Source organism: Gasterosteus aculeatus, chromosome 20 (assembly GCF_964276395.1).
Source record: "Gasterosteus aculeatus chromosome 20, fGasAcu3.hap1.1, whole genome shotgun sequence".
NCBI classification, from domain to species: domain Eukaryota; kingdom Metazoa; phylum Chordata; class Actinopteri; order Perciformes; family Gasterosteidae; genus Gasterosteus; species Gasterosteus aculeatus.
This window is the reverse complement of record NC_135707.1, coordinates 11,139,310-11,164,958: the sequence shown is the minus strand read 5'-3', so window position 1 is coordinate 11,164,958 and position 25,649 is coordinate 11,139,310. Positions and strand designations below refer to the sequence as shown.

Here is a 25,649-nt window from a genome sequence, read left to right as displayed (position 1 = left end):
GATACATTTTTTACATGCTCTGAAGTACAAAATGAATTGAAGTAAATAACTAACTAAATTGAATAGATTAACTGGTATTAAAATGTACACTTTTGTACATCCAAAAGTGCATGTCTTTCAGCCGCCACGATCATATTAACCCATACGGTGAATCTTAAACTAGTTCAGTCCATGTGCATGGACAACATTCGTTATCACACAAGCCCTAAAAGTATTTTCATTTGTTTCCTCTCATTTATCCCATTCACACACGCACACCGCAGCACAGCTGTACATTCTCAGACACCCCACAAATACGGGATTATCTATTTCAGGTTATTAATTGAAAAAAGATTTTTAAGCCCTCGTCAGTTTGCTTAGCTCAGCTGGCAGATAAGTGACAGTGGCAAGCTTTCGTTCAAAGAAATCCAGTAAATGAGCTGACACATGGGCCTAGAACTTTCCTTGGTGAAGTCACCTGACACCCGTATGGGCTCTCGCTGCATGCACGGTGCACTATATACACCGGAGAGCAGACACACTCGTCCTTTCAGTCCGCCCGCCAGGAGAGGGAACGGAGCTCTAGATAGAATGAGATAAAACAGAAAGGTATTAATCTGAAGGAAAGTCATGTGTAAGAGTTTCCTTTAAGATTCTGAAATTCTTGCGAAAACTCAGTAACTTCTTGTCTTGAACTTCTGACAGCACAAGGTAACCCTTCAAGTAGCCTGGCTTCATGCTCCGTCTTGCTTGCTGCTCTGAAAGTGCATTGCATGGTTTTTGTAGAATATGCAGACTATGAGAAGAAGCACAATGTTGAGTGACTGTCCAGTGAACAAAACAAAACATTTTTTCATAATTTTTTGGGAATTTTTTCCCAACATGTCAGTCGGACCTTTAGGAACGCCTCAACCAAATGAAGCGGAATTGCATTGAATATGCCATATAGCTAAAACAGACTTTAATCTTTAAGCTTCATGAGTGCAACATGTTGACACAGACCACAGCGCTGTTATATTCATGTTCCAAAACAAATAGTTCTTTACATGATTTGCATTTTAGAATTGGGCAACGGGACATGCAGTGAAGCAACGCTGTCAGCATGTTTTTTCCTTGTATGTTACACAACTGAATAACTATTGAGTTCAATTGAGACATCACAGGGAACAAGGTTCAACTGTCACTTGCATGCAGAAGATAATCAAAAGATCTTTAGACTTAAGTCAGTTCTGAGTTTTGTGTCTTTCTCCGCTTTCAAAAAGTTACATTTCCTGCATGAGAGGCTTTTGTTGAGTTATTATCTGATCAAACACCAGTTACTGTATCTGTTTAAATAGTAAGCCGTCTCGCCTAATAGTCACTAAGACACCTTCCACTCATTGCGCTGATGCTTAATTTAGTAATGCTAAGCTATTTGGAGCCAGCTGTCGGAACATAGACACACCGATCACTATTCCAGGATGAGTACATCACATTTCACCAGCCTGACTGTTGCTGAGGGAGTAGAGGAGAGAGAGTTAATTAAAGAGCAGTGTGACATCCACCAATCGCTGGGTCTGAACTGTCAGAAGGAGGTTCATGCTGCTACACCATGAATGGTCATCTCCACTCCACCCAATGAGCCTGATGTTGCCTTGCAACCTGCAGAGAGTTATGTAACATGGGACATGCGTATCTTTGCAGATAAACCCATAGTTGATATACAGTACATATATGTGTACAGGTGAGTACACATTGCATGAATGACACAGAAAGAAAACAAAACTCCAAGTAGAAAATAATTACTGCCATAAAAATTGAGAATAATTCTAATAACTTTATTCAGTTAAGATGAATACATACCGTATACTTATCTATAATTATTGTCCATAACAAAAAGGGTTGCAATTACAAACTCATTGATTTCATCTTGCTTCTTTTATGTAAGATGTCCAAAGGACCAGCAGTCGGTATTGATCTGGGAACCACATATTCCTGCGTGGGGATCTTCCAGCATGGCAAAGTGGAAATCATTGCTAATGACCAAGGAAACAGGACCACGCCAAGCTACGTGGCCTTCACAGACACTGAGAGATTGATTGGGGACGCTGCCAAGAACCAGGTGGCCATGAACCCAACCAACACTGTATTTGGTGAGAACGGCAAAGCCCAAAAGACAAGAGGCTCAGAAACAATATTTCAAAATAACACATGACTTATAGTGCTTTGTTTTCTTCTCTCCTCAGATGCGAAGCGTCTAATTGGTCGTAAGTTTGACGATCCTGTGGTGCAGTCAGACATGAAGTACTGGCCCTTCAAGGTTGTGAATGACTCAAGTAAACCTAAGGTGGAGGTTGAATACAAGGGTGAGATAAAGACCTTCTACCCTGAGGAGGTGTCCTCGATGATCCTAACCAAGATGAAGGAGATCTCTGAGGCTTATCTCGGGAAGGTAGATGACAATAAGGATGCACTCCTTTAATCAGATCAACAAAGGGTAGTTTGGTTTTATGAGATTGGCAAGGACAAGCTGCAGATATCAACTAAAAGTACATTTTGTTTATACCCGTTACACTTGACAGACCTTAGAATCCTAGCAAGCGATTTCCTTCTCCTGTGTGCCTTATGTTTGCATTGTGGACACACACACATGATATTTATTGAGCTCTTACTGTCTCCCCAGGCTGTCACCAATGCAGTTATCACAGTTCCTGCTTACTTCAATGACTCCCAGCGCCAAGCCACCAAAGATGCCGGAACCATTGCCGGTCTCAATGTGCTGCGTATCATCAATGAGCCCACTGCTGCAGCCATTGCTTATGGCCTGGACAAAAAGGTTACTTACTAACGCAATGCAAATCTCAACCTCTTCTATGCTGCTATTTTTAATTCTTGCCATTTTATTATAGGTTGGCGGTGAACGTAACGTCCTTATCTTTGACCTCGGAGGGGGTACTTTTGATGTGTCAATCCTGACTATTGAAGATGGCATCTTTGAGGTCAAGGCCACAGCCGGGGACACCCACTTAGGGGGTGAGGACTTTGACAACCGCATGGTTAACCACTTCATAGCTGAGTTCAAACGCAAGTTCAAAAAGGAAATCAACAGCAACAAGCGAGCTGTGCGTCGTCTACGCACAGCTTGTGAACGTGCCAAGCGCACCCTCTCCAGCAGCACCCAAGCCAGCATTGAGATAGATTCCCTCTACGAAGGAGTAGACTTCTACACTTCCATTACCAGAGCCCGTTTTGAGGAGCTTAATGCAGAGCTCTTCCGTGGGACCCTCGAGCCTGTGGAAAAGGCCTTGAGAGATGCCAAGATGGACAAGGCCCAGATCCATGACATTGTACTGGTGGGTGGCTCCACACGCATCCCCAAGATTCAAAAGCTGCTGCAGGACTTGTTCAATGGTCGTGACCTCAACAAGAGCATCAACCCCGATGAAGCAGTGGCTTATGGTGCAGGTGGGTCTCTTCACTGGTTATATTACTATTTCAGTAGGAGAGCTGTCGTTCAAATACTTTTGTTTTGGTTTATATTGAAGTGTTCTTGTTATCATGACATCAGTTTCACCACCTCACTCTTCACAGCTGTGCAGGCAGCCATTTTGGCTGGTGATAAGTCTGAGAATGTGCAGGACCTGCTCCTGCTGGATGTCACACCCCTGTCCCTGGGAATTGAGACCGCTGGAGGAGTAATGACTGTTCTTATCAAAAGGAACACAACCATTCCCACCAAGCAAACCCAAACCTTCACCACCTATTCAGACAACCAACCTGGTGTGCTTATTCAGGTAATTCTAGAGAAACAACATTTCGCTTTCGAAAGTGTGTGTTGATGCAGAAAGAATTGAGTCGAGTAACTGCTTGCAGGTTTATGAAGGCGAGAGAGCCATGACCAAGGACAATAACAGCCTGGGCAGATTTGAGCTGACCGGTATTCCACCCGCTCCCAGAGGCGTCCCTCAGATTGAGGTCACCTTTGACATTGACGCCAACGGCATTCTCAATGTGTCTGCAGTGGACAAAAGCACTGGAAAAGAGAACAAGATCACCATCACAAATGATAAAGGTATACGGATTATGTTGAATGCGTATTAAATCAGAAGCTGATGCCACAGCTGGAGAATTGCAACACATTAACAAAGAAAAAATACATATCACACAGAGGGTACGCTTTGTGTATCATTCATTTTACAGGACGTTTGAGCAAGGAGGACATTGAGCAGATGGTGCAAGAGGCAGAACAGTTCAGATCTGAGGACGAGGCCCAGAGAGAGAAGGTCACTGCCAAGAACTCCCTGGAGTCTCTGGCCTTCAACATGAAGAGCACAGTGGAGGACGAGAAGCTCCAAGACAAGATAAGCCCTGAGGACAAAAAGTCCATCGTAGACAAGTGCAACGAAATAATTTCCTGGCTGGACAGGAACCAGGTAAAAACACTCTTGACTGAACTATGATTCTTGATGAGAGACATGGTTACTCTTTTTTGTCATGGAAGCAGGTAGTTTTCCTCAATCATTTTAAACAATGTGAAGCAAATCCGCAATATCCTTTTCCAATTATATATTGAACAAGCAACTACCATCCATAATAACCCCGTATAAGGTGACAATAAAATCTGGGATTTGTTTTTCTCAGACGGCAGAGAAGGATGAGTACGAACACCAGCAGAAGGAACTGGAGAAGGTGTGCAACCCCATCATCTCCAAGCTGTACCAGGGGGGCATGCCGGGAGGGATGCCAGGAGGGATGCCTGGTGGTTTCCCTGGTGGAGCTGGAGGCGGCTCCTCCTCTGGCCCAACTATTGAGGAAGTCGACTGAAGACTATGCTGACAGTGCCTTTATCTCAGATCCCAACATGCACATACTGCCTTAAGGCTGTTTCCTTTGCCAGAATCGACCTGCAATAAAATGTACTGATCACAGCCCTCTTATGTTATACACATTATGCTTATCATGTTTCTTCACAAAATTCTAATAAACTAAATTAGACAGGCATTTAAAATATTCAGTCAAATAAGAAGCTGGCTGTTGTTTATTATTTCCGTCATGAGTGATAATTTGCTTGAGGTATTCCAACATCAAATCAATAAAAACATTGGGAGGTTGGTTGTTGCTTCTTATTGCATGATTATAGAACTTGTGTAGGACAAACACAAGCATAAACATTTATATAATCATGTGCTTATCACCAGATGTTCTCTTCCCAGACCTATCACAGTCATTGCTGTGTGTTGGTGTGTGTGGTGGTAGGGCAGTCAGGGAACACATGGAACTCAGGGTCAAGCATGCGTGTGAGACTCATATAAAAGCCAGTTTTCCACACAAAATGACACAGGAGAGTGCATCACCATCGAGACGTGGCCATGCTGTTGCTTATCAGTTGTTTCGCTCTTGTGGTCTCTACACTGGGTGAGTGAGTTGAAGTATGCCAGCACATTCGTTACCTGTTGAACATTTTTCCTACACATCAATTGGAAGATAAACAAAATGCAAATTATTCCTGGTATGCATGCCCTTGTTGTGGGACAAGCAGATTAATTTGTAATTGTGCGACTTTGTCAGGTTGTGGAGTACCTGCTATCAAACCTCAAGTGAGCGGATACAACAAGATTGTAAATGGGGAGAATGCCATTCCTGGGTCATGGCCATGGCAGGTGTCGCTTCAGGTAGCTTAAGCTATGCAACCTTCCAATTGCAACAATCCCAAGCCTTGTGTAATTCAGAAAATGTCACTAAGAACGGACGTGCTTCACTTCCAGGATGGTCGTGGATTCCACTTCTGCGGAGGATCCCTGATCAACCAGAACTGGGTCGTAACTGCCGCTCACTGCCGCGTGTCGTGAGTAATGCTGTGTCCCACATCCACATGAGCAACAGCCCAACCTTGCCATCTCTGCAAGCTGTCTGTTTTTGTTCCCACCAGAGCAAGCAACCACCGCGTTATCCTGGGCGAACATGATCGTCAGTCCAACGCTGAGCAAATTCAGGTCAAGACAATTTCCAGGGTAAGTAATATAACACATGCATGATGTCTTTATTCAATTAGACATTTCAATGTCCAATGCTGGTTGGATGTGTCATATCTGCATCATATCTGCTACTGATATTTGCTCCCGTCCAGGCCATCTCTCACCCCTACTATAACGCCCAGAACTTCAACAATGACGTCACCCTCCTGAAGCTGTCGTCCCCAGTGCAGATAACGTCCCGTGTGTCTCCTGTGTGCCTGGCCTTCTCCAGCACCAGCATCCCCTCTGGAACCAGATGTGCCACCACCGGGTGGGGCAAGACGGCCCAGACCTGTGAGTGAGCAGCTACCATTTAAGAATTACACACAGGGCAAATGCACAAACAGATGTTCCATTTCCACAAAGGAAACTAGGTAGGCACTGTGTAAGGTATTTATTTATGCAACAGCAGCCTCGTTTTAATTTTTCCTCCTTTTTCAGCGAGCCCACGCTACCTCCAGCAGACTGCGCTGCCTCTGCTTAGCCCTGCTCAGTGCAGACAGTACTGGGGTTACAACAGAATCACTGACGCTATGATCTGTGCTGGTTCTTCTGGCGTGTCCTCCTGCCAGGTAACAATCATTTCAACCCCTGAAATGCAGTTTCATATTATTATTATAATATTACATGGTAATACATATCGCAAACAAACCACTAGTAAAACAAGATATACAGTTAATACGGCAGGTTGTCCTAATCACAAAGTGGGTTTTTTTATCAGCATATCGGTTTTCCTGTTTTTGTATTGCTCACATCCTGTCAGTAATTCGAACCTCCTCTCAATGTGTTGTTATCGAGCACTCTCTGTTCTATTCTGTTAGATGACCCCATGCACACTCTATAAAAGCATTTACATTCACATTTTTCTCATCTCAGGGCGACTCTGGTGGACCTCTGGTCTGTGAGAACAGCGGAACGTGGTCCCTTGTGGGTATCGTATCCTGGGGTACCTCAAACTGCAACGTGCGCACCCCTGCAGTGTATGCACGTGTGTCCTACCTACGAGGATGGATCGACCAGATAGTTGCTTCCAACTAACGTGCAAACAAAGAAAATCGGCGATACAGAAGTGCCTCTTCCTGCTAGTCACTGTAATCCACGCAGCATCAATATAAGCTGCCACACGGAACCTATCTCTGTTGGCTTTGAATGGTAGCAACTACTTGCTGGGCTGCTTTGCTTGTGAGAAATTACATATGAAATATACAACTTTGAAGTAACACCAGCGTTTAATTTCATTTTTTACATTTGTGTGTGTGCGTGTTGAGTGGAAAGGTGAAAAGCAGGACTGTGCAGCATAAAAGCAGTTTAATAGGTTTTGTCAGATAGCCACTGGGGGTTTGAAAAAACACTAAACCTCTCATATATTGAGATATAAACAAAGGTGTCCTGTAATAAATACTACTATTATGTAAATGAGTTAGAGCTCTGATTGATGATAGTCCGGCTTAATGTTGGACATTAAACTGTAGAGTCATTTTGTCCATTCGCTGTCTTTGGCTTAACGTTCTGCATGCTCTGGATAAGGCACCACCTGAGTAGGAGAAACATCAAACAGAGAACTTCATTTCTTCTAACGCCTGGGTACGCATGAAGCTGCGAGAGCAGGTAAAGTGGGAAAAATACGGACTTTATTCACCCAAGCTATTTACAAATTAGAAGGGATAGCTAAATCAAACAGAGGGAAAACTCAGAATAACTATTCAACATACTTGCAAATTCAACCTAATTAATTGAAACTACTTCAAACAACACAGTGAGTGTTCTACTGAAAAAATACACTACTGACCTATCTCCAAACAGCAAGTTTATACTACGCTGGCTATAGTGACCCTTTTTCTTGTCAGAAGTGAGGTCACCTTGGTTGGTGTTAAGTTTGTTTTGACGCGTGAAATAATCCTTGAGACGTCTCCAATAGTTTTTGATGGTAATTTATTTTGTTCTGCAAACATGATCAGAGGACACCTCAGTTTCTTGAACGCCCACCTTTCCTACTCAAAAATGAAATTGATATAACACTGTTTACCACTAGTGACACCATCAAGAGATCCCAACACATCGTCTCGCTTTTCCAACCTGCGATGCAGCTGCTCAGTTGTTTGCCAGGACGGCGGTCGGCTGCGAACCACCGATTGCCAGACAATATTTCTTCTCTTTACCTTGATTTAGTTAGTCAAAACCATCCTAATGTATTGGAATGAATACTCTGGTAATTTAAACTGGAGGATTGAATGACATTGGTAATTAGTACAGTTAAATGCTGTGCATGATGGCTTTTTTTTTTGTTTATTTTTTTGTTTATTATTTTCCATTATACTTTAAATACTTGAAGTGTTGCACTTCAAAAGAAGGATACTCATGGGTGTTTGTGGTTTTCTGTTGAAACACAATCAGCATCTGTTGTGTGTTCCTTGTATTTATAAGCCGCTTCTTTTGATACTTTACTGCATCTATTTGCTGCAATATCAACTGTCTATGTATTTGTATCTGGGGGACGTGCAGAGCCATTTGACCTCTGTTTTTGACCTTTGACCAAACATGAGGTCGTAATGAGGCATTGAGTTCAGTTTTGCTCACGTCTGAGGATTTCACAAGCTCGTCTAAATATTGCGCAGCAAACTTTATACACGCTTCAATCTGCTTTTTTTTCAGCAATGGAGTTTTGCGTGGTGAGCACGTGCATACAGGCGGTTGAGCGAATTACTTATCGTTTCCTTTGAAACAATTGTACCTGCTAATTCTATCTCCAGCTCTCCAAAAGCGGTCCTTGGACAACTCTTCCCATAACGTTTTTCACTCAGTTTTGAAATCTTACTGTAACCAATGCCATCAGTATGTTTTGCAACAATATGGTTGCGAAGGTCTTGAGACAGCTCTTTGCGTTTAATAGGCCCCAGGCGGTACACATTTGCATGACAAGGGGCAGAAGTGCTTTTTTTATTACTGATAGATTTCAGCTTGTGTCTTGGCTTTGCATGAGTTTGTGCACCTCCTTTCTTCAACACTTACATGCAGTTTTATATTATTATTACATCACACGGTGATACAGTTAATACGGCAGGTTGTCCTAATCACAAAGTGGGGTTTTGCATCAGCATATCTGCTTTCCTGTTTATGTATTGCTCACATCCTGTATGTACTATTACAGAACCTCCTCTTAATGTGTTGTTATCGAGAAATGTCTCTTCTATTGTATTAGATGACCCAATGCATGCTCTACAAAAGCATTTACATACACGTTTCTCTCATCCTCTGGTCTGTGAGAACAGTGGAATGTGAAACCAGGGGTACCTCAAACTGCAATGTGCGCACTCCTGCAGTGTATGCATGTTTATCTTATCCATGGGGATCGATCGACCAGATAGTTGCTTCCTACTAACGTGCAAACAGCAATACAGATGTGCCTCTTCCTGCTAGTCACTGATCTACGCAGCATCACTATAAGCTGCCACATGGAACCTCTCTGTTGGCTTTGAGTGGTAGCAACTACTTGATCTGCTGCTTTGTTTGATGCATTTGTGAGAAATGACACATAAAATAAGAACTTTGAAGTAACACCAGAGTTTTTTTTTTTTTACATTTGTGTGTTGTGTGGGGAAGGTGAAAAGCAGGACTGCAGCATACAACAAAGATAAAGAAAGAAATGAAGAGCAGTTTAAGAGGTTATTTCAAAAAGGGGGGTTTAAAAAAGACACTAAACCTCTCGATATAAAACAAGTGTCCTGTAATAAATACTCCCATTATGTAGAGTTCAGATTGATGCTCGTTCGGCTTAAGTAATCTCCAGCTATGATCCTGTTGGGGTCCTTTAAATTCTGTGGTATTCTGTGTATAAGTTGTTATTTTCGTCCATTTCCTGTCCTTGGCTAAATGTCTTTTTGCACTCATGACAACTGCAGGAGTACTACTTCATTGGCAGCTGCATGAACTGAGAAGGAGGAGTCATGAGGGAGAGATTGAGTAAAGGCAGAAGCAGGTAGAGTTCATTTCAGAATAAAGACAGACTCTCACTGCACCAGAAAAATGGGCTCTGGTAAGATGCTTTACTTGTAACTCCACTGCTTTCACATTGCATGACCATAAAGGTGGTCAAATATAATTTCTTACTAAACTTATTTAGTAAATTCAGGATACATAATCAATAATCTTTAGCTCATTTTCTTTTCATTTTAGTGCAATATGGATAAAAGTTAACTTACAGTAACCGCGGAGGTCACTATGGCAGATGTGCCGGGACGAGAGCATTCTAGCACGACATAATACAAGCTACCAACTCGCACACAGTCAACAAAGACTCTCCGGTTACAGGAGTAATGAAATGACCTGTTTCTCAATGATCATTGCGGATTGTGTTGAAGAGACTAATGTGTATTTTCACATTTCTTTTTTGTTCAACAGATAACACCGCTTCCACCGCACCTCCACCAGAGGATTTGGGTTTGCTTTTGACAAATATACGTATCGTGTCCCTGTTCGTCTACAGCGTGGCATTCGTGTTTGGGATTCTGGGGAACGGTGCCGTCATCTACGTGACGGCCTGCAGGATGAAGAGAACGGTCAACTCAGTCTGGTACCTCAACTTGGCTCTGGCTGACTTCCTCTTCACGGCATTCCTGATTTTCACGATCATTTCCGTCTTTCGGGAGCACCATTGGCAGTTTGGAGAATTCATGTGCAAGCTCAACAGCTTCATGTGTGTATTCAACATGTTTGCGAGTATCTTTCTTCTGACAGTCATAAGTCTGGACCGGTGCCTGTCCATCTGGGTGGTGGTGTGGGCACAAAACAAGCGCACCGTTCGCAAAGCGCAGGTCACGTGCGCGGTCGTCTGGATTACTGCGGTTGTCTGCAGCCTCCCTTATGCCCACTTTCGGAAGGTCCAAGAGGATGATGATGATGATGATGATGATGATGAGGAAGACATGAAGACGCACTGTGCTTATTCTGTACAACACAGTTTTTTTGACATCTTCCGCTTTGTCGTGGGCTTCCTCATCCCTTTCATTGTAATACTGGTGTCTTATGTTGCAATAGGGGTTCGTGTAAGCCGTTTGCAGAGGGCCGGGAAAAATAGATCTTGCCGAATAATTTTCTCTATTGTTGTTGCATTTTTCCTCTGCTGGTGTCCCTTTCACGTTTTTACTTTAATTCAGCTGTATTCCACTAACCCAAATGTTGAGAACACAGCCCATATTGTGGGTCCTCTGCTTGCGGCCCTGGCTTTCCTGAACAGCAGCCTGAATCCGATTCTCTATGTTTTCATGTGTGAGGAATTCCAGAGGAAGCTCAAGTCGTCCATTTGCTTGGTCCTAGAGAGCGCCCTGGCAGAAGACCGCCTGTCAATTTCGTCTCACCGCACTTTGTCGTCACAATTTTCTCGGATGACCCAGAGGTCCAACTCCACTGCACCCGCAGAGGCGAGTGGCACTGCTGGCACTTCCTTGAACGTTAAACAATTCAAAGTGGTCATCGCTGTGGAGACAGACAATGAGATGGAGAACACTGAATAAGGTCTGCAGAGACACTTCTACAACTTCACAGAAGGAGGACCGATGAGGACTGTAGGAGATGTAAATCATGTGTTTCCTGATACATTTTGTAGTCAATAGGCAGAGAAAAGAAGAGCACAAATAATATGTTGAAGTAACTGAATTAGTGCGTCGGGAACATAACTTTTTATTTTTTGAATATTTGCCGTGTGTGATTTCGATGTGTTTATTTTAGATTTAATATGACTATGTCTATGCAGCCAGATGGTGTGAAAACACATGTGTGCGTGTACTGTGGCTTTAATATCTAAATACAAGGTTTTTTTTTTTTAAACAATTGTCTTTTTTGCCATGAAGACGTGAACTTATATTAATCAGAAACATAAAGTAATTTGTTATTTGTGAGACAAAGAGACCATTTGTATTTGTATCTTTGTCTGCTTTCGATGCCTCAGGGTATTTAGCCATCGTGATTGATCGAGAAGACTGTCACACAAGCCGGAGCTTTAATTGTTGAGCTGGACAAATTTCACAGTGATTAAAAAGTTTTAAAGGTTTTTTCAGGAAATGCTCTCTTCCTTCTATATACCCCTTTACACACTACTCCCCAGACAGTGTTAAATCGTAAAAGAGTAAATATGCCTTACAACGTGGAACGTAGTTGAAACTTACTTCAGTTCAAAACAAGGAAATTAAAAAGGAAATGAACCATGACAGATGTGTGCTTTGAAAGAATAGTAGTTACATTTTTTGTGTGCAGTCTCATTTGGTTCATAAAAGCATGTGATATCACCACAGCACCGAGTCCTCCATTGTGCATTTGTGAAGACCCTTTCTGCCTGTTAGGTGTTTACCTTCCGTCAGGTATCGGAGTGGGCGGGGCTTAAGGTCATCTGGGAAGTAGATGCACCTGCAGCAAGGCCGCCACATGGGCCCTTCTGTTAAAAGGTGTTGGTGCTTGATTTGGTAAGATTTCTGATTTTACTATTTAAATTGTTTAACAATTTTTTTAATATATATATATATATACACACACACACACACACATAATAGGACCAATGTGTTACTTAGATACTTGCTCACCACTAAACTTGTAACTTCCCATCCAGTCAGCTATTTTGCAACACATGTTTAGAATGTGTTCATTGTCTGACACTTCACTGAGAGACATGTGATCGGTTAGTATTGCGATATTAAGGCTTCACTTCTTACCTGATTAGTTAATAAATAAGCAAAAACACCATCATGCATTTCATGTACCAGATAATGCATTGTAAAGAATAAAAGTAGTCATACTGAATGTCAATGTAATTCAAGCTACTCTGGCTCCTTGTGTTCTCCAGTACATGTGTGTGACCACACTGACCTTTAATTAGTCTCTTGGATGTGAAGGCTGACACAGGAGGGACGGAGCCGCAGTGCGTGTGGAAAACCGATTTGTTTATTCACACATCTACAAATATATTTTTTTATGAATGAAAACAGCCCAACATCACACTAGAACAAATTCTCGCACAAGAAATCGCAAAACAATTTAAAACCCAGTAGAATAAATATTCTGCAATGCACACGACATACGGTTTATTTAGGACTCAAGTTATGTTCATGCTTCCCTACGAGTTTGGTGATGTTATAGTCTGTAAATTCAAACATCAACTGATCTTTTACAACTGTGTGGAGTCCTTTCTACGGTGGAGAGCCGCAGCACAAGCCAGTTAGCGATCGTAGAGCTCCTTCATCTCCTTAAGAACCTTGATACTCTCGCTGTATCTTAACTGGTTCTTGTTAGAGCACTCCTTCCATCTAGGAAAGAAGACCAATATTCGTTAGCTCAACTCGCCCCCAATGGTTTGATGTTTCAGTATTCTTTCAAAACTAACTTGCGAACACCTTCACATGAAATGTTCCTCATGAGCGGATTTTATAACAGCGAAGATTCAAGAATGTTTTTAGTGAGTAAAGAACACTGATGTGTAAAACCCTGAGCTCAAGGTCGCTCTCCTACAGTACAAAAGATGATAATTGTGAGTAATTATTTAAACAAAAAAGAACATACTTTTGCCTTATTTTTTTCCAACGTTCCATGTGGTCACATATGAGAGAACCTGATACGGGAAGTGAATCTGTCAACTGTTGAAAGAGGAACGTTTTAGAATATGACTGAATATTTGAAAATGACTCAACTTCGTAACAAGTTCATTTTATGTTAATGCGATACATGAAAATAGAAAAAAAACGTCAATAAGTATAATGCATATAATATACAGAACCTTATTAACGGTGGGTTTTTCCGTCTGTGGGATCCTGAGGTTGACGGGTTCACCGGAGATGCTCGTTGGACAGGACGTTGGCGGAGGGAGTCCGTACACATTCTGACCTTTACCATTGATCATGTCCGTGAGCTGGCAACAGAAACAACATTTGAGTTAGCAATGAAATTGAACAGTGACTTACTCAAAATAAATTCTAGCCTTATGACGCCGAAGGACCAGCAAAACAGCATATTTAGATTTCGGGAATTTCTTAAACTTTGTGTACTGCAAATACTCTGGGAAATACGCTCTCTCAAAGTTAATTCAACATTTACAAAGACTTTAGTCTTTCTATATTGCTTTGCCACAAGAGAGCGCCCTCATGCTGGTTGCTTTAAGAGCCCAATATAACAGCTACCAGGACCATCAATACTGCGCTTTGTCTGCAAACGTTTAGCCTTTTATAGATCAGAATAATTCCCTCACTTAAGTAGCATTCCTGGGTTGACTCAATAGCATACCATAACCATTTTGGTGAAAATGATAGCTTGCATACTTCAGAAAGCTAGAAACCTTTTTTTGGTGGGTTTTTGGAAAACCTGTCATTCTAGATCTAGAAAGACATTGTTTTGATTAAAAAATAAAAAAAACTCCTTGAATATGAATTGAACGTTACTGAAAAGTCATCTGACATAACTGAAATAACTGCATGGCCTTACCTCTTCCTCCACCGTAATGTGTGGGGGGCTCGGGGAAGCCAGCGGTGCTCGAACAGAGGGATTATTTCTCATCCAGGCACGGCAAATGGGATAGAGTGGGGTGCTGGTGTTGAACTGAGCAAGATCCACGCTGCGATCAAACAACTTAATAACGTAAGCGTCTAACAAGTGGGGGAAAAAAAGAAGAAGAGGAAAATAAAGTTAGGAAATTGTACAATAAAGTTAAGGACCGAGTGACCACACTTAAAGCAGAAAAAAGACGTTACTGCAATGACATTTCTTCCTCAATTGTTTTCTAGCATTGAGTGTACTTTGTTTGTGTTGATTTGCCTCAGGTATGCCCTCGTCCATCTCTTTGCGCTTCTTCCTCCGGTGCTGTGAAAATCGGGCTGATTGCCTGGAAAAATATAAACAAGGACTGAAACGTGAAAAAAAGATAAAAACACATGTTCCAGCTGATTGTGGTGTGAAGAAATACACAGCTCAGTTGAAAAATACACACTTGCCTTTTTCCAGCAGACGATGGTGACAAATCCCTAGAAACCAAGTGAAACATGACATGTCAAAACAAGCACACTTTATATTTAATACTGTTATAATATAACATTGATACATTTGACAACTCCAGCTACAGTATTTTATACATTCTAAAGAACTTGACAAATATATTAGAGATCCAAATCGTAGGTCCATACTTGTTTAAGGAGTCAGATGATATTTTTCCGGTATCGCCCTCATTCTGCTCCCTGTTCAAAACACAAATGATATCAGTCCGATAGGAAAGTAATCAAAGGCCAGACGAGTTTCTAACCTGTAAAAGGCGAAGGTTTTACCTACTTTTCACTCACACTCCTCTCCAGCAGCCCCTTTAACACAGAATCCAGTCTGCTGCGCGCACCAGCCGCCTCCGCATCTGCAGGTCAACGAGCGAGGCAGTAAACGGTGAACTTTCCATTAAAAGCAGCAATTAACGTCATTAGCAACAAAGGCTTCATATTGAAAGCCTAAGTTCGCCGTTGGGGTGAAATCGGGAGTATTAGCGTTGCTTACCTTGCCTTTCAGTCTTGATCTTGACGTGGTGCATTATTTCCACCTGTCTATATATGTGACGATAGCGTCAATGTGGGAAAATGGCGACTTTTACAGCCACAAGTCCAGTCTAGGAGACAGATACGCAGAATCTACGGGTTCTTTCCAACTTGTGACCGGTTCTACTCGTCCACGAACGTAACCAGCGTAACAGGACGTTTCCTCGCTAACGTTAATGCTAGCTAACCTCGGTAGCTGCAGTTAGGTGTTAGGCCGCGTCGCGTCAGCGCTGGCAATTGGATAACGTTAAAGCTAGCGTTAGTTTCCAAGCCTTTACATGTTGACGTTGTTGCGATTAGCTGACTAAAGGTAACGTCGAGCGATATCCATACAAATAATACGTGGAAACAAACTAGACAATGGACGTTATATTTTTCATCGAACTGTAACCGCTTGCTATGTAAAATTACCGTAGCTAACTTAACGTTAGCTTGTTTTTAGATCTGTTGTTCAACGAGCACTGCAGACTTTCCTCTTCCGCGCGCTGTCGGTTTCTTTGTAACTGATTGGCGTATTTGCCACAAGGACGTTGTTCATGATTGGGTGTCTTGTACGTCCATCACATTTACTCGCTTTCTATTGGCTACAAGTTATCGTAGTAAATAAAAATCGGCAGAAGCAGGGTCTCCGTCTTCTGGTTTCATCGATGATGAAGAAAAAAGGAATTATAATTTCAGTTACAACAGATCTTCTAAGTGTCACCTGAGGCATTCGTGCTATTTTATGGACTATTTGTGTCTTGCGGGCGTTTGACTCCATGGTAACTTCCTTTTGCCAAATCAACTCTGAAGTCCGATGCGTGAGGAGGCTTTTCTCTTTCTAAATGAACTGCTCGTTATAATATGGAACTGCTTGAGTAACACAGACAGACATCTATGGAGACTACATACCACTTTCGGTGCAATTAGATCACCTGTGGTCTTATTGAGCTGTAGTGCAATCAGGTAATACATTACGATTGTATGGTAGTTACTGTTGTTTTTTAAGAAGTCTTGTACAGGGCAACATGCCACTCAGCACATTGGGCAAGAGATACTACCACGTGTTCTGTAATCAGTCCCCATCAAAGAAGAATAACAAAACAGTATGTTATAACGTTAGTATGTAAAATCACGTTTACCTTAACTCTGATGATGCTCTCATTCTCGTTAATGCTAACATGTAAATCACTTTGTTGTTGTTTTACAGACTAAGTCCTGTACGTTCAAACCCGTGTGCGATCCAGATCACGGTTACACACCCTGCACCCGGAGACCCAACAGCTGTTTCTGCAACGTGAACTGCGACCTTTTGCCGCTGCGGATGGACGCCCGTTTTCTGCAGAGTTCTGGCCCTCAACCGAGTGGGAATATTCTCCTTCCAGCACTACAACCTCATCTGACATGGAGACAACCAGAACCTTGTCTGTGAGAGCAGGACAATCCACAAATTCCTCAGAACTAAGAGTTCAGCAAGATTCAGTGCTGGCAAAGTATGTTTTAGTCTCGACCATGGCCTCAAAAGTGCTTAAGTAATCCTCTTAAACGTTTTAATTGCACTGAAAAGACATGACCATGGGATGGCGACTTCTCCTACAGTATTTCATTTCTTAAACTCACTGCAGCTCTTTGCAGTGACACTGCTGTTTACTCTCCAAGGTATGTAGATCGCTTTCGACATGGTCGACCGCAGAGTCGCGAGGAACGCAAGCTGGGCCCTTCAGACGACGGAGAGAAGCAGCAGCCTTTTTGGTGGATGTCACCCTCCTCTTCACCCTGCAGTTCAACACCCACTAAAGCAGCAGAAAAAGGTGCATTCTCGCCTACCGTTTTTTTTAATGTTGGGGTTATTAACTGTCCCCACTGACCTCTTAACACCAGTGTGAAACACAACCTTGTTGGTTACCTCTGCACAGATGGTATCCAGCCTCTGAAGTATGACCATGGATTTGCCATTTTCAGTCCAGATGGGCAGCATCGACATGACGGATCCCTTTCCCCATGCAGAAGGTCCATTAGTGTGAGTGCACTTGTAAGTTTCATGAGATTTAGCCACAACATGGCCTGTTAATGCATTTCTCTAATGTATAGAAACCACTTGTGCATCGTTTGCTGAAAACAAATGACACTTTCTTCAAAAAGTGGGTCTGCATACTAACCTGGTTTATGGCAGGTTTGTCTGCAAAAGACACTTTTTACATTCCTATTTACATTCTGACACCACACAACATTTCCATTTTGAAATGTCTGTGTTTACTAAATGCCTGAGATGCAGTTGTTTACGGCTTGTTCAACCTCCTTGTGTCAAATGTATCCTCCTCACAAAATTATAAAAGGAGGTCAGTATGCAGTATTTGCCAGACAGTGTGACTGCTCAGACTCAAATGCTGCAAATATGATGATGTAGTTCTATTATTTTGCACCGTTTTGAGTATTCTTATAATTAAAATATGAAGAGCAAAATGTTGCTTGTTCACTGTTGTGTCTCTTGTTTCTGTTTCTCAGATGTTGTCAGACACCTCTCAAGGGGAATTTGATGACACAGAGATTCAACACCTGCAAGAAAAGGCTAGCAGACTCCTGCTGAAAGGGTATGACAACCACATAGTAACGCTAATGGTAAATGAATGCATTCCTTCAGTGCAAGTCACTCGTTTCTGTCTGACAGGGAATGCACTCCGAGTGATGGATCAAACCCTGTCAGCTCAGAGGACCTGGGATGCTCAGACTTCTCTTCTCCAGTCAGCGTATATGAGCAAGTACGAAGACCTTTTATTCCCATTAAGACAAGAGTATCAGGTAATTAAACTTCTTTTCAATTTTAACCCACTCAATGCTGTTTTTCCTCATGCAACTTGTATGTCTTTGTTTTTTCATGCTTTTTATTTTAAAATGGTCTGCTGTGTTATAATACAATGTGCTTTTACAAAATCATTTACAGAAAAGTTCAGCTCAGACGCAGTTCAGAACATGTTCTGCCAAAATTCCTCTGTCCTTCCTTTTGTGGTGCCGCCCACACGGCGGGAAGAGGACATCTTGTTCCAGTGGCGTTTAAGGAGAAAGATGGAGCAGGCCAGGGAGGGATCGCAATCCCTGCAACACGCCGGTCTTCATGATCCCACATCCAACTGGCCGGCTCCCAGTTCAAGCCGTCTCTCTGCCAGAGGAGCGGCTTACAAGGTTGGGGTTAAAATGTCTTAACACATATTCCATATGTTATGTTTAATATACTATACCAGGCAAACGTTTCATTCAATCGAATGTGTCGAAGTGTGTCCAACTGGTACTGAATGTTTGAGACGTACAGAATAACATTTGGTTCCTCTTTCTGGAATTGTCTCCAGCAACAGCAGCCTCCAGAATGCTCACAGCAATCTTCACAGCCACAGATCATCGCGCCCCGGCCACAAACCGAAGAAGCCCCCAGATCATGTCCCAAAGCTTCAGATCCAACTCCCTTCCCTGCCGCTGTTGCCTCTGGCTCTTCAGTCTCTCAACCACAGGCTGTTGTGCAAGTGCCTGCACACATGCATTTACTCTGTGACGTCGTGCCCTGTCCCGTCCGGTCATCCCTTGCGAGCATTCATCGACACCTTTCTGAAGGAATCGATGGGTCGCAGACAAAGGACGTCTCTGAAAAGACCCAAAAGCCACCTGAGCATTCGCCTCCTCTACCACCTGCATCCTCTGGAGCTATGGGAAGAGCTGAGCTGATTCACCAGAGCAGGTCTGAGGGGGGAAAGAAAGAGGAAGACGAGACAAGAGTGTTGGAGACAAAGAAGGAGCCGTCTTTGAGAAAGAAGAAGAAATCCACAAGGTAGTTTGAACCACGCACACTGGGTGAAAGAAAGGGGGAAAGAATCACAGTTGAAGGCCTAACCATATTTGTATTTTTGCAGATGTACTGCGCAAAGGGAACACGTTGATGGCCCCGCTCCTACAAACAGGAGATTTTCATATAAAACCGTTCCCAAAATAGTCGTGCCACGGCAACAGGAAGGAAGCGAGGGCTTCCAGAGCTCTGCTGGTGTTCGTGCACCACCCACGTCTCCTATCCACAGCGCCCTCGGACAGGTTGGCAAGTTATTTTCTCTATTGCTCTGGAAGTAGTGTGATTTAATTCAAAAAGCGTTTATGAAAGCTCTTTGCTTATTTCGTCCTCATGGTTTCCCTTCTGTCAGAATAACTTAATAACTTGCCAGAAGTTTACGCAACAATCTGAAATATTTGTGTGTTGCTGTTCAAAATACAGTAGTTTGTGAGGATTCGTGACATATGAGTAGTTTTCTTCAATAAATCGATCTTCGATTTCAATTTAAGATACACTAGTGTTCATGTCAAACCATGTAAGAATGAAATGAACATAATTCTTCAAATGCTCAATTGTGCGTCCATCCCTCTCCACACTTTATGTTGTTTGGAAGTTATAAATGATCATCGGGTGATGTATAACGTCATTATGGTAATTAGAGCTGCATTAATCAGTGGGGTGTTCTTATTTGGACCTTGACAGGTAGTTTCGGAGGTATTATTTCCCACGGTGGATCCATCTCCTGGACAAAAGGACCCGGTCTGGTTGGGTTCTTCTCCTTGTGCTGCCTCTGAACCTCCACAATCCTCAGTTCCTCCACGCACTGCACACAACTCTATGGAGGTCATTTCCCAGCTGCTGCGAGAAGCTGAAGGTGATCCCCCCCCCCTCACCTTTACCCTGTAGTATATTGTGGAGAATATATTGTGACCCAAGAATAGGTTTTATTCCCAACTTTCCACATCGCTTTAGGTTAAAACTCCAAAGGCTTTCTCTCTTTTTAGTAAATGCTGTAACATTTGTCATCCATGTTGAGTTTTCCATTGGTCAGAACTTGCCACTGCTCTTCAAGGGTTTGATCAAGAAAACGACAACTGCTGTGTGTTCATGCGATTCAGTTCTGCTCATGAACTTTCTTACTTATTTGTTCTTCAGATTCAGATGAAAAAGAGTTTGAAGATGACCCTTTATTACAAGTTCTTCGCAGGCAGAGGAAATGGGTAAAGAAGCAGATCAGGTAAAATAATGACCTACATATTAAAATTGTATTGTATATTAAAAAGCCCAATTCTTTGTTATTTATGTAAATGATGTCCTCAGAAGGCCACTAATCTAAAGATCATATTTTTAGAATAACCCAAACATGGCACCCAAAATTCCAGAGAAATAAACTTCTGTATTTGTCCTTACAGTGAAGTAGACGCCGTGTTGAATGAATTCCTGGAAGAGTGACAAGTTACTTGGCCAGTGACAAGACGCCCTCGACGCAGTCACTTTTTAAATTTTTTTAAAGAAATAAAGTTTATTTTTTCATTTTTGGAGAAGTATTTCCACATTAAAGAGTTTGGCGATATGTTTGCGCGCATCATTAATCACAATACAGTGCATTTTTACAAAAGTTGCACACAAACAAATACCAATTTGAACACAGAATATTTACAAAGACCGGTTCCTTGAAACATCATACAAGATTGAGTAACAGAAGAGCAGTATATACAAACCCCCAAGAGTAGGGAATATTTAAACAGTGCCTGGAACAGAGCAAATGGGTGTTTTGGCACGTGACGCGTGTTGCTGTGACTGAAGGGGCATGAAGTTATTTCTGTGTGTTGGTTAGAATATCCGCTGCACTTGTTTTTATGTATGGTGAGGACGGCAGAGGTTTGGGTGGTCCGTTTGAAGGGGATTAGGTCAGGACTCTGGGGCACTCGGTCTGCAGCATCGGTGCAGATATGAAAAGGATTCCATCAGGAGAGACCGCGGATTCCAAAGCCATGGTGTCCACTCCCTTTGGGATACGGTAGCGGCGGTTAAACTGCCGGGTTGTAACCCCTGCACCGTCCTGCTGACAAAATATAAACACACGCGTAGAGGACATGACACGTTGTCGCTATTATTAATAAACAAAATGAATACATTAAGGATCCTCCCAGCATCACCAACCTTTTTTTCTTCATGCTTCCCTTGTACTTCCACAAAGTCTCCGATCACTTTGACCATCAGGTCTTCTGGCTTGAAGTGCTTTACGTCCACTTGAACAGTAAAACCGCTGTCATCACAGTTCACCTACCAACAAGTTAATACTGTGTATTATAGAGCGACAACAGCCCAAATAATCCAAGTACTCTTAATCAATATCCATGAACACTAATCATCGACCTTGGACACAAAGATTAACTTTTTTTTGGGGGGGGGCTTCCACCTGCATCTCAAGGTTTTTATCTTATGCTGATGACTTTAAGATTAATTTGAAAGTCTGAGTCACACCGTAAGACTTGTTATGTCTCCTTATTCTCATATTAAGGGATATTCCCTTTCAAAGTCCCTCTATGGTGTCACTGAATATTTTTATGTTCCATTAAACCACAAATAGTCACATTATTTTAGTGTAAACATTCCCATCCAGCCTGTAGGCAAACGTAAAGTGACCTACCTCTGCGGAGCTCGTATGATCGGTCTCTGGCATCAGTAAGCTGGGAGACCAATTATACTGCCCGTAGGTCCCGTTGAGCCGAGGAATAAGCGGCGGTAGAACCTTCTGCCACGGGATACCTCCAGCTGGAACACTGGTTGGCAGTACGAAGTCCATTTTCTGTTAAGTGGAGGAAATAATTGTTACAAAAAAAATGAAATGGACGAAGTCTACCTGACAGCAGCTGAGGACCCGACTTGCCACAGGAGATGATTTAGAGCAACGCAAGTCCCCGCGTGCCGCACTGATGATGCGCGCGCCCGACCGACAGTCTGACGCCGAGCTCCTCGCGCTCTGGGGGGGGGGGGCGCGTGACGTAGACGACTGTCCCCACCCGTGCGTTTTATACCGGAGTTGCATAATGGGGTGGGAATTCGTGGCGGAGCCACCGTGACGCTGTTATGTTCTGAGTGCGTACCCTTGGGTGTTCGTGAAGGGGCCACGTAGGGAAAAAAGAGTGTATTGTTTTGGGAGAGTCACAGCTGTCGCGAGCTGATTGGCAATTAACGTGTTTATCGGCTATATTGCACGTGTTGGAGCCCGCGGTTTATTCCTAAGGGGGGGGGGGTTTGATGACAGCGATACCCGCAGACTGCTCGCATTTTCTTATCAAAAACCTGTTGCGAAATATACATGTGAGGTCGGTTGTCAAGGAAGGTCTATCCAAAAATAAGTTCAAAAGAGATGCTGTGACCCTTGTGAGCTAATGCCAGACGGACAGTGACAGCAGCGAGGCCCCTGACACGTGCCAGTACACGTGCTTGCCCCTTTCAACTGTTCAGCATGTTAAGTGGGAGAATAACATCAGATCGTGTACTTACGAGTATAACGCGTGTATAAAAACACTACGTTTCCAGTGAAAGTCCTGCATTCAAAAATTACAAATGTTAGGTCTAGACGTATGTGGATCAAAAGCAAAAGTCATTATACAGAGACTTGAGACGTAAGTGTTTTGTAATTGGCGCTTTAATGCAGTGGGTTGAGTAAAATTGAAGTGTGTAAATACTGTACTTAACATACAATAAAATGTACTTAGGTATTTCTCATTTCTTCAGTCACACTCACGTGAACCACATTGAAACTTCATACAAAGGCCATAAAGATGTTTAGTTTCCTCCCCATTAATCATTTCTATTAAGGGACTCCCTGCATCATAGAAGAACCGTACGTGCCGATATGTCTGAATGGTTCTTGGCACAATCTGGAGTAGTCAACAGATTATATGGCAAATGTTCTCCCTGTTAGTAATGTAAAAGCTGACCTAAAGCCTTGACTGGGCTGGAGTGGCTAAAAACAGCACTGATTGTGTTGTGACTCATATAGGATAGGGAAGTGGCGACATTTGGAGGGATTAAGTTATTGTGTTTCACAACAGGCGCCAGTGATTGGCCAGACTTTAGGAGCCTCTGTAACAATGCAAAATATCAGAGTATATCTATAAGGAGTAAATAGCTCCGCTGGTGAGTCACCAATGGATCCTACAGAGGGTGAGTGATGTTCCAACATTAGTACAAACATGCCTTTGGAAATACAATATGTGAAAACATAATTGACATTGGAGGCATTACAAATGTTTGTTTTATTTTGTCAATCATACACAAGTAGCCTACTACTAGTTTGTTGGTCACAAACATTCAACTTGAAAAGAAAACTTGTTGAATGTTATGAACTATCCTAAATGTACTTAATTAGATAATTTCATAGCAGTAAACATTGCCTAATAAACAAGATGAATCAGCTTACTCTTAAAAGAACTTTCTGAAATACAATGGAAAGCACAAAAAAGAACTCTCCTTGATCATTAATATATTTAAGACATGGGGGATTTGTAAATGTAAATCAGCCATTAAAATGATCTCCAGAGACCAAAAAAAAATCCACGGAATATTTCAATCCAGTTAAAGAAGATAACTGGTCTTTTTTATAAAGGATCCCTATTTATTTTCAAAAGAACTGACATAAATTATTCAAGCGATTCCAAGTGGAATTGTGAAGGACAGGTAATCTCCAACCTCCCCCCACTCTGCTCTGAAGCGCTGGAAAATGGTGATCCATGTGGTCAGAACTGTTACCCACAACAACAAACCCAGCGCAGACCGCTTCACATCTATATGGAAAAGAAACAAGACACAGTTACCATTAAAAAAACACTGCTATATCATATGATGCCCTAGCTTTGCCTAAAGCTTTCTTTAAATAACATTAGAGCTTAGTGTGTTGTAGAAGTAGTGGTGAATAATGTTTATAAAAAGTAGAACACGTGTTGCATTAAAGTATTAATAGTGACTAACAGGTGTATGGACTGAAAAGATAACTGACCTCATCTCAGTGATCATGGCAAAACAAAACAAAATGTACTATTGTCAACAAAGAAGCAGTTGTGACACTTACAGGTCTTGATCTGCAGCTGTTCAGAATAAACTGGTTTCATGAAGGCTTCCTTAAAAAACCAAACCACATTGACCAACCACAGGAATGGCAGAAACGCAAAGCCACCTGAGAGAAAACGAAGGGGAAAACATCATCAATGAAGATACCACAGAGTCCATATAGAGGCCCTCAATTCAATACTACTCATGCTTAACAATACAGAGATTCCCTGTCTCTGGAAATATCCTGGCCATCTTAACTCCCTGTGCATAAGACTACACTACATAATTCAGACAAAATGCAAAAATGCTTGTATCGAAACTTGATTGTAAATGTATTTTTAAGCACTCTCACCTAAATAATATTTTCGGCATAAGCTCAGTTTCTCCTCATTTGGAAGTCGTTCCAGATTCATCGTGTTGTTTTTTTAGGGATGTCCTGCAGAAAGACAGAAAAAACAAGTTAAGAGCGCAAGATCAGCTCCAATCATTAAAACTGAACACAAACTTCGGTGACAAAGGTGATGCTGTTTGTGTCTCCGTTTAAAGGGCAATCTAACGTTAGTAGAATGGGCATCACTCTGGCAGAGAAATATTAAGTAAAAGAATTACAAGTCAAGCAATGAAGCACCATGCTAACGCCGGCAGACCAAGTTTGCATGGTCAGGTGACTTGACATCAGACTAAAGTTAGCCTTTCATTAGCTTAGCAATGTAGCATTGTTCCGACTGTATAAAACGCAGGTAGCAGTTACTCACTGTGTTCTTCATATTACCTGCAGTCATTTTACGATATGTGTATTGGGATATACTGTACCCCCATTTAGTATTTGAACGTACCTGGTATTTGGTAGACAAGAGGCCGGAGAATCGTCGCAAATTTCAACTAAATAGAAAAAAAGGCTCCCTTCCTCCCTTCCCTTCCTCGTCGGGATCGCGTTCTTCCTCTTCGTCTTTCTTCTTTGTGGTTTTTCTTGCATGGCAGACACATACATTGCATACTGCCACCTACTGCACCGAGGTGTTATAACCCGTCACTGCTTTTGTTACTCCCATATGTTTCCCTTTAAAAACATACTTGACTTCGTCCCATTTAGGTCTCCCTCTTTTTTTTACACAAATCAATTTCACTTGAAATAGCTGACATAAAGTGTTTTTTTTTCTGAGGAAAGCTGATTAATGGTTTTGAATTTGGATTATGTTGTTCCCCTACAGTTGTTCTCTTCTCATCAAAAGTGTCATCAAATATGAACTTGGCAATAAAGAGGTCCAAATCGAG

The 25,649-nt window shown here is 42.2% G+C and overlaps 7 protein-coding genes across 29 annotated transcripts; 4 read left to right on the top strand and 3 right to left on the bottom strand.

Moving 5' to 3' along the window:
• Positions 1-451: 451 nt before the first annotated feature.
• LOC120811118 (heat shock cognate 71 kDa protein) lies at positions 452-5,070 on the top strand. The gene is made up of 9 exons (XM_078095191.1): positions 452-690; positions 1,907-2,111; positions 2,205-2,410; positions 2,642-2,794; positions 2,868-3,423; positions 3,550-3,752; positions 3,832-4,030; positions 4,159-4,391; positions 4,600-5,070. Exons 2-9 carry the CDS (start codon positions 1,907-1,909, stop codon positions 4,780-4,782), a joined length of 1,938 nt encoding a protein of 645 aa, XP_077951317.1. The 5' UTR covers positions 452-690; the 3' UTR covers positions 4,783-5,070.
• An 80-nt stretch (positions 5,071-5,150) lies between these two features.
• Positions 5,151-7,192, top strand: LOC120811141 (chymotrypsin-like protease CTRL-1). The gene is made up of 7 exons (XM_040166331.2): positions 5,151-5,373; positions 5,527-5,630; positions 5,724-5,803; positions 5,888-5,969; positions 6,086-6,266; positions 6,414-6,544; positions 6,849-7,192. Exons 1-7 carry the CDS (start codon positions 5,328-5,330, stop codon positions 7,008-7,010), a joined length of 786 nt encoding a protein of 261 aa, XP_040022265.2. The 5' UTR covers positions 5,151-5,327; the 3' UTR covers positions 7,011-7,192.
• Positions 7,193-9,888: 2,696 nt separating this feature from the next.
• Positions 9,889-12,018, top strand: LOC120811132 (chemerin-like receptor 1). Its single transcript, XM_040166311.2, has 2 exons — positions 9,889-10,005; positions 10,371-12,018. Exons 1-2 carry the CDS (start codon positions 9,996-9,998, stop codon positions 11,480-11,482), a joined length of 1,122 nt encoding a protein of 373 aa, XP_040022245.2. The 5' UTR covers positions 9,889-9,995; the 3' UTR covers positions 11,483-12,018.
• Positions 12,019-12,880: 862 nt separating this feature from the next.
• On the bottom strand, positions 12,881-16,045 carry lin37 (lin-37 DREAM MuvB core complex component). Its single transcript, XM_040166335.2, has 9 exons — positions 15,483-16,045; positions 15,270-15,345; positions 15,128-15,178; positions 14,939-14,968; positions 14,744-14,829; positions 14,433-14,593; positions 13,732-13,863; positions 13,518-13,591; positions 12,881-13,264 (listed from the first exon to the last, which is right to left on the bottom strand). Exons 1-9 carry the CDS (start codon positions 15,514-15,516, stop codon positions 13,177-13,179), a joined length of 732 nt encoding a protein of 243 aa, XP_040022269.1. The 5' UTR covers positions 15,517-16,045; the 3' UTR covers positions 12,881-13,176.
• On the top strand, positions 15,302-20,870 carry proser3 (proline and serine rich 3). 22 transcript variants are annotated; one of them, XM_078095204.1, is made up of 12 exons: positions 15,302-15,374; positions 16,710-16,992; positions 17,159-17,310; positions 17,416-17,519; positions 18,005-18,090; positions 18,168-18,298; positions 18,441-18,679; positions 18,844-19,316; positions 19,399-19,573; positions 20,013-20,184; positions 20,466-20,547; positions 20,723-20,870. In XM_078095204.1, the coding sequence occupies exons 2-12, from the start codon at positions 16,904-16,906 to the stop codon at positions 20,760-20,762; spliced, it is 1,743 nt and encodes a 580-aa protein (XP_077951330.1). In that variant the 5' UTR covers positions 15,302-15,374; positions 16,710-16,903; the 3' UTR covers positions 20,763-20,870. The 22 variants fall into 22 exon arrangements, with proteins under 22 accessions (XP_077951330.1, XP_077951326.1, XP_077951321.1 ...); XM_078095200.1 differs by having other exon boundaries at positions 17,416-17,531; positions 18,850-19,316; XM_078095195.1 differs by having other exon boundaries at positions 17,416-17,531.
• Positions 20,483-23,033, bottom strand: hspb6 (heat shock protein, alpha-crystallin-related, b6). Of its 2 annotated transcripts, none has more exons than XM_040166338.2 (4): positions 22,204-23,033; positions 21,964-22,122; positions 21,474-21,596; positions 20,483-21,375 (listed from the first exon to the last, which is right to left on the bottom strand). In XM_040166338.2, exons 1-4 carry the CDS (start codon positions 22,360-22,362, stop codon positions 21,217-21,219), a joined length of 600 nt encoding a protein of 199 aa, XP_040022272.2. In that variant the 5' UTR covers positions 22,363-23,033; the 3' UTR covers positions 20,483-21,216. The 2 variants fall into 2 exon arrangements, with proteins under 2 accessions (XP_040022272.2, XP_077951366.1); XM_078095240.1 differs by having other exon boundaries at positions 20,483-21,372.
• A 529-nt stretch (positions 23,034-23,562) lies between these two features.
• psenen (presenilin enhancer, gamma-secretase subunit) lies at positions 23,563-25,370 on the bottom strand. The gene is made up of 4 exons (XM_040166340.2): positions 25,211-25,370; positions 24,727-24,810; positions 24,394-24,498; positions 23,563-24,109 (listed from the first exon to the last, which is right to left on the bottom strand). Exons 2-4 carry the CDS (start codon positions 24,785-24,787, stop codon positions 23,970-23,972), a joined length of 306 nt encoding a protein of 101 aa, XP_040022274.1. The 5' UTR covers positions 24,788-24,810; positions 25,211-25,370; the 3' UTR covers positions 23,563-23,969.
• Between the last annotated feature and the right edge of the window lie 279 nt (positions 25,371-25,649).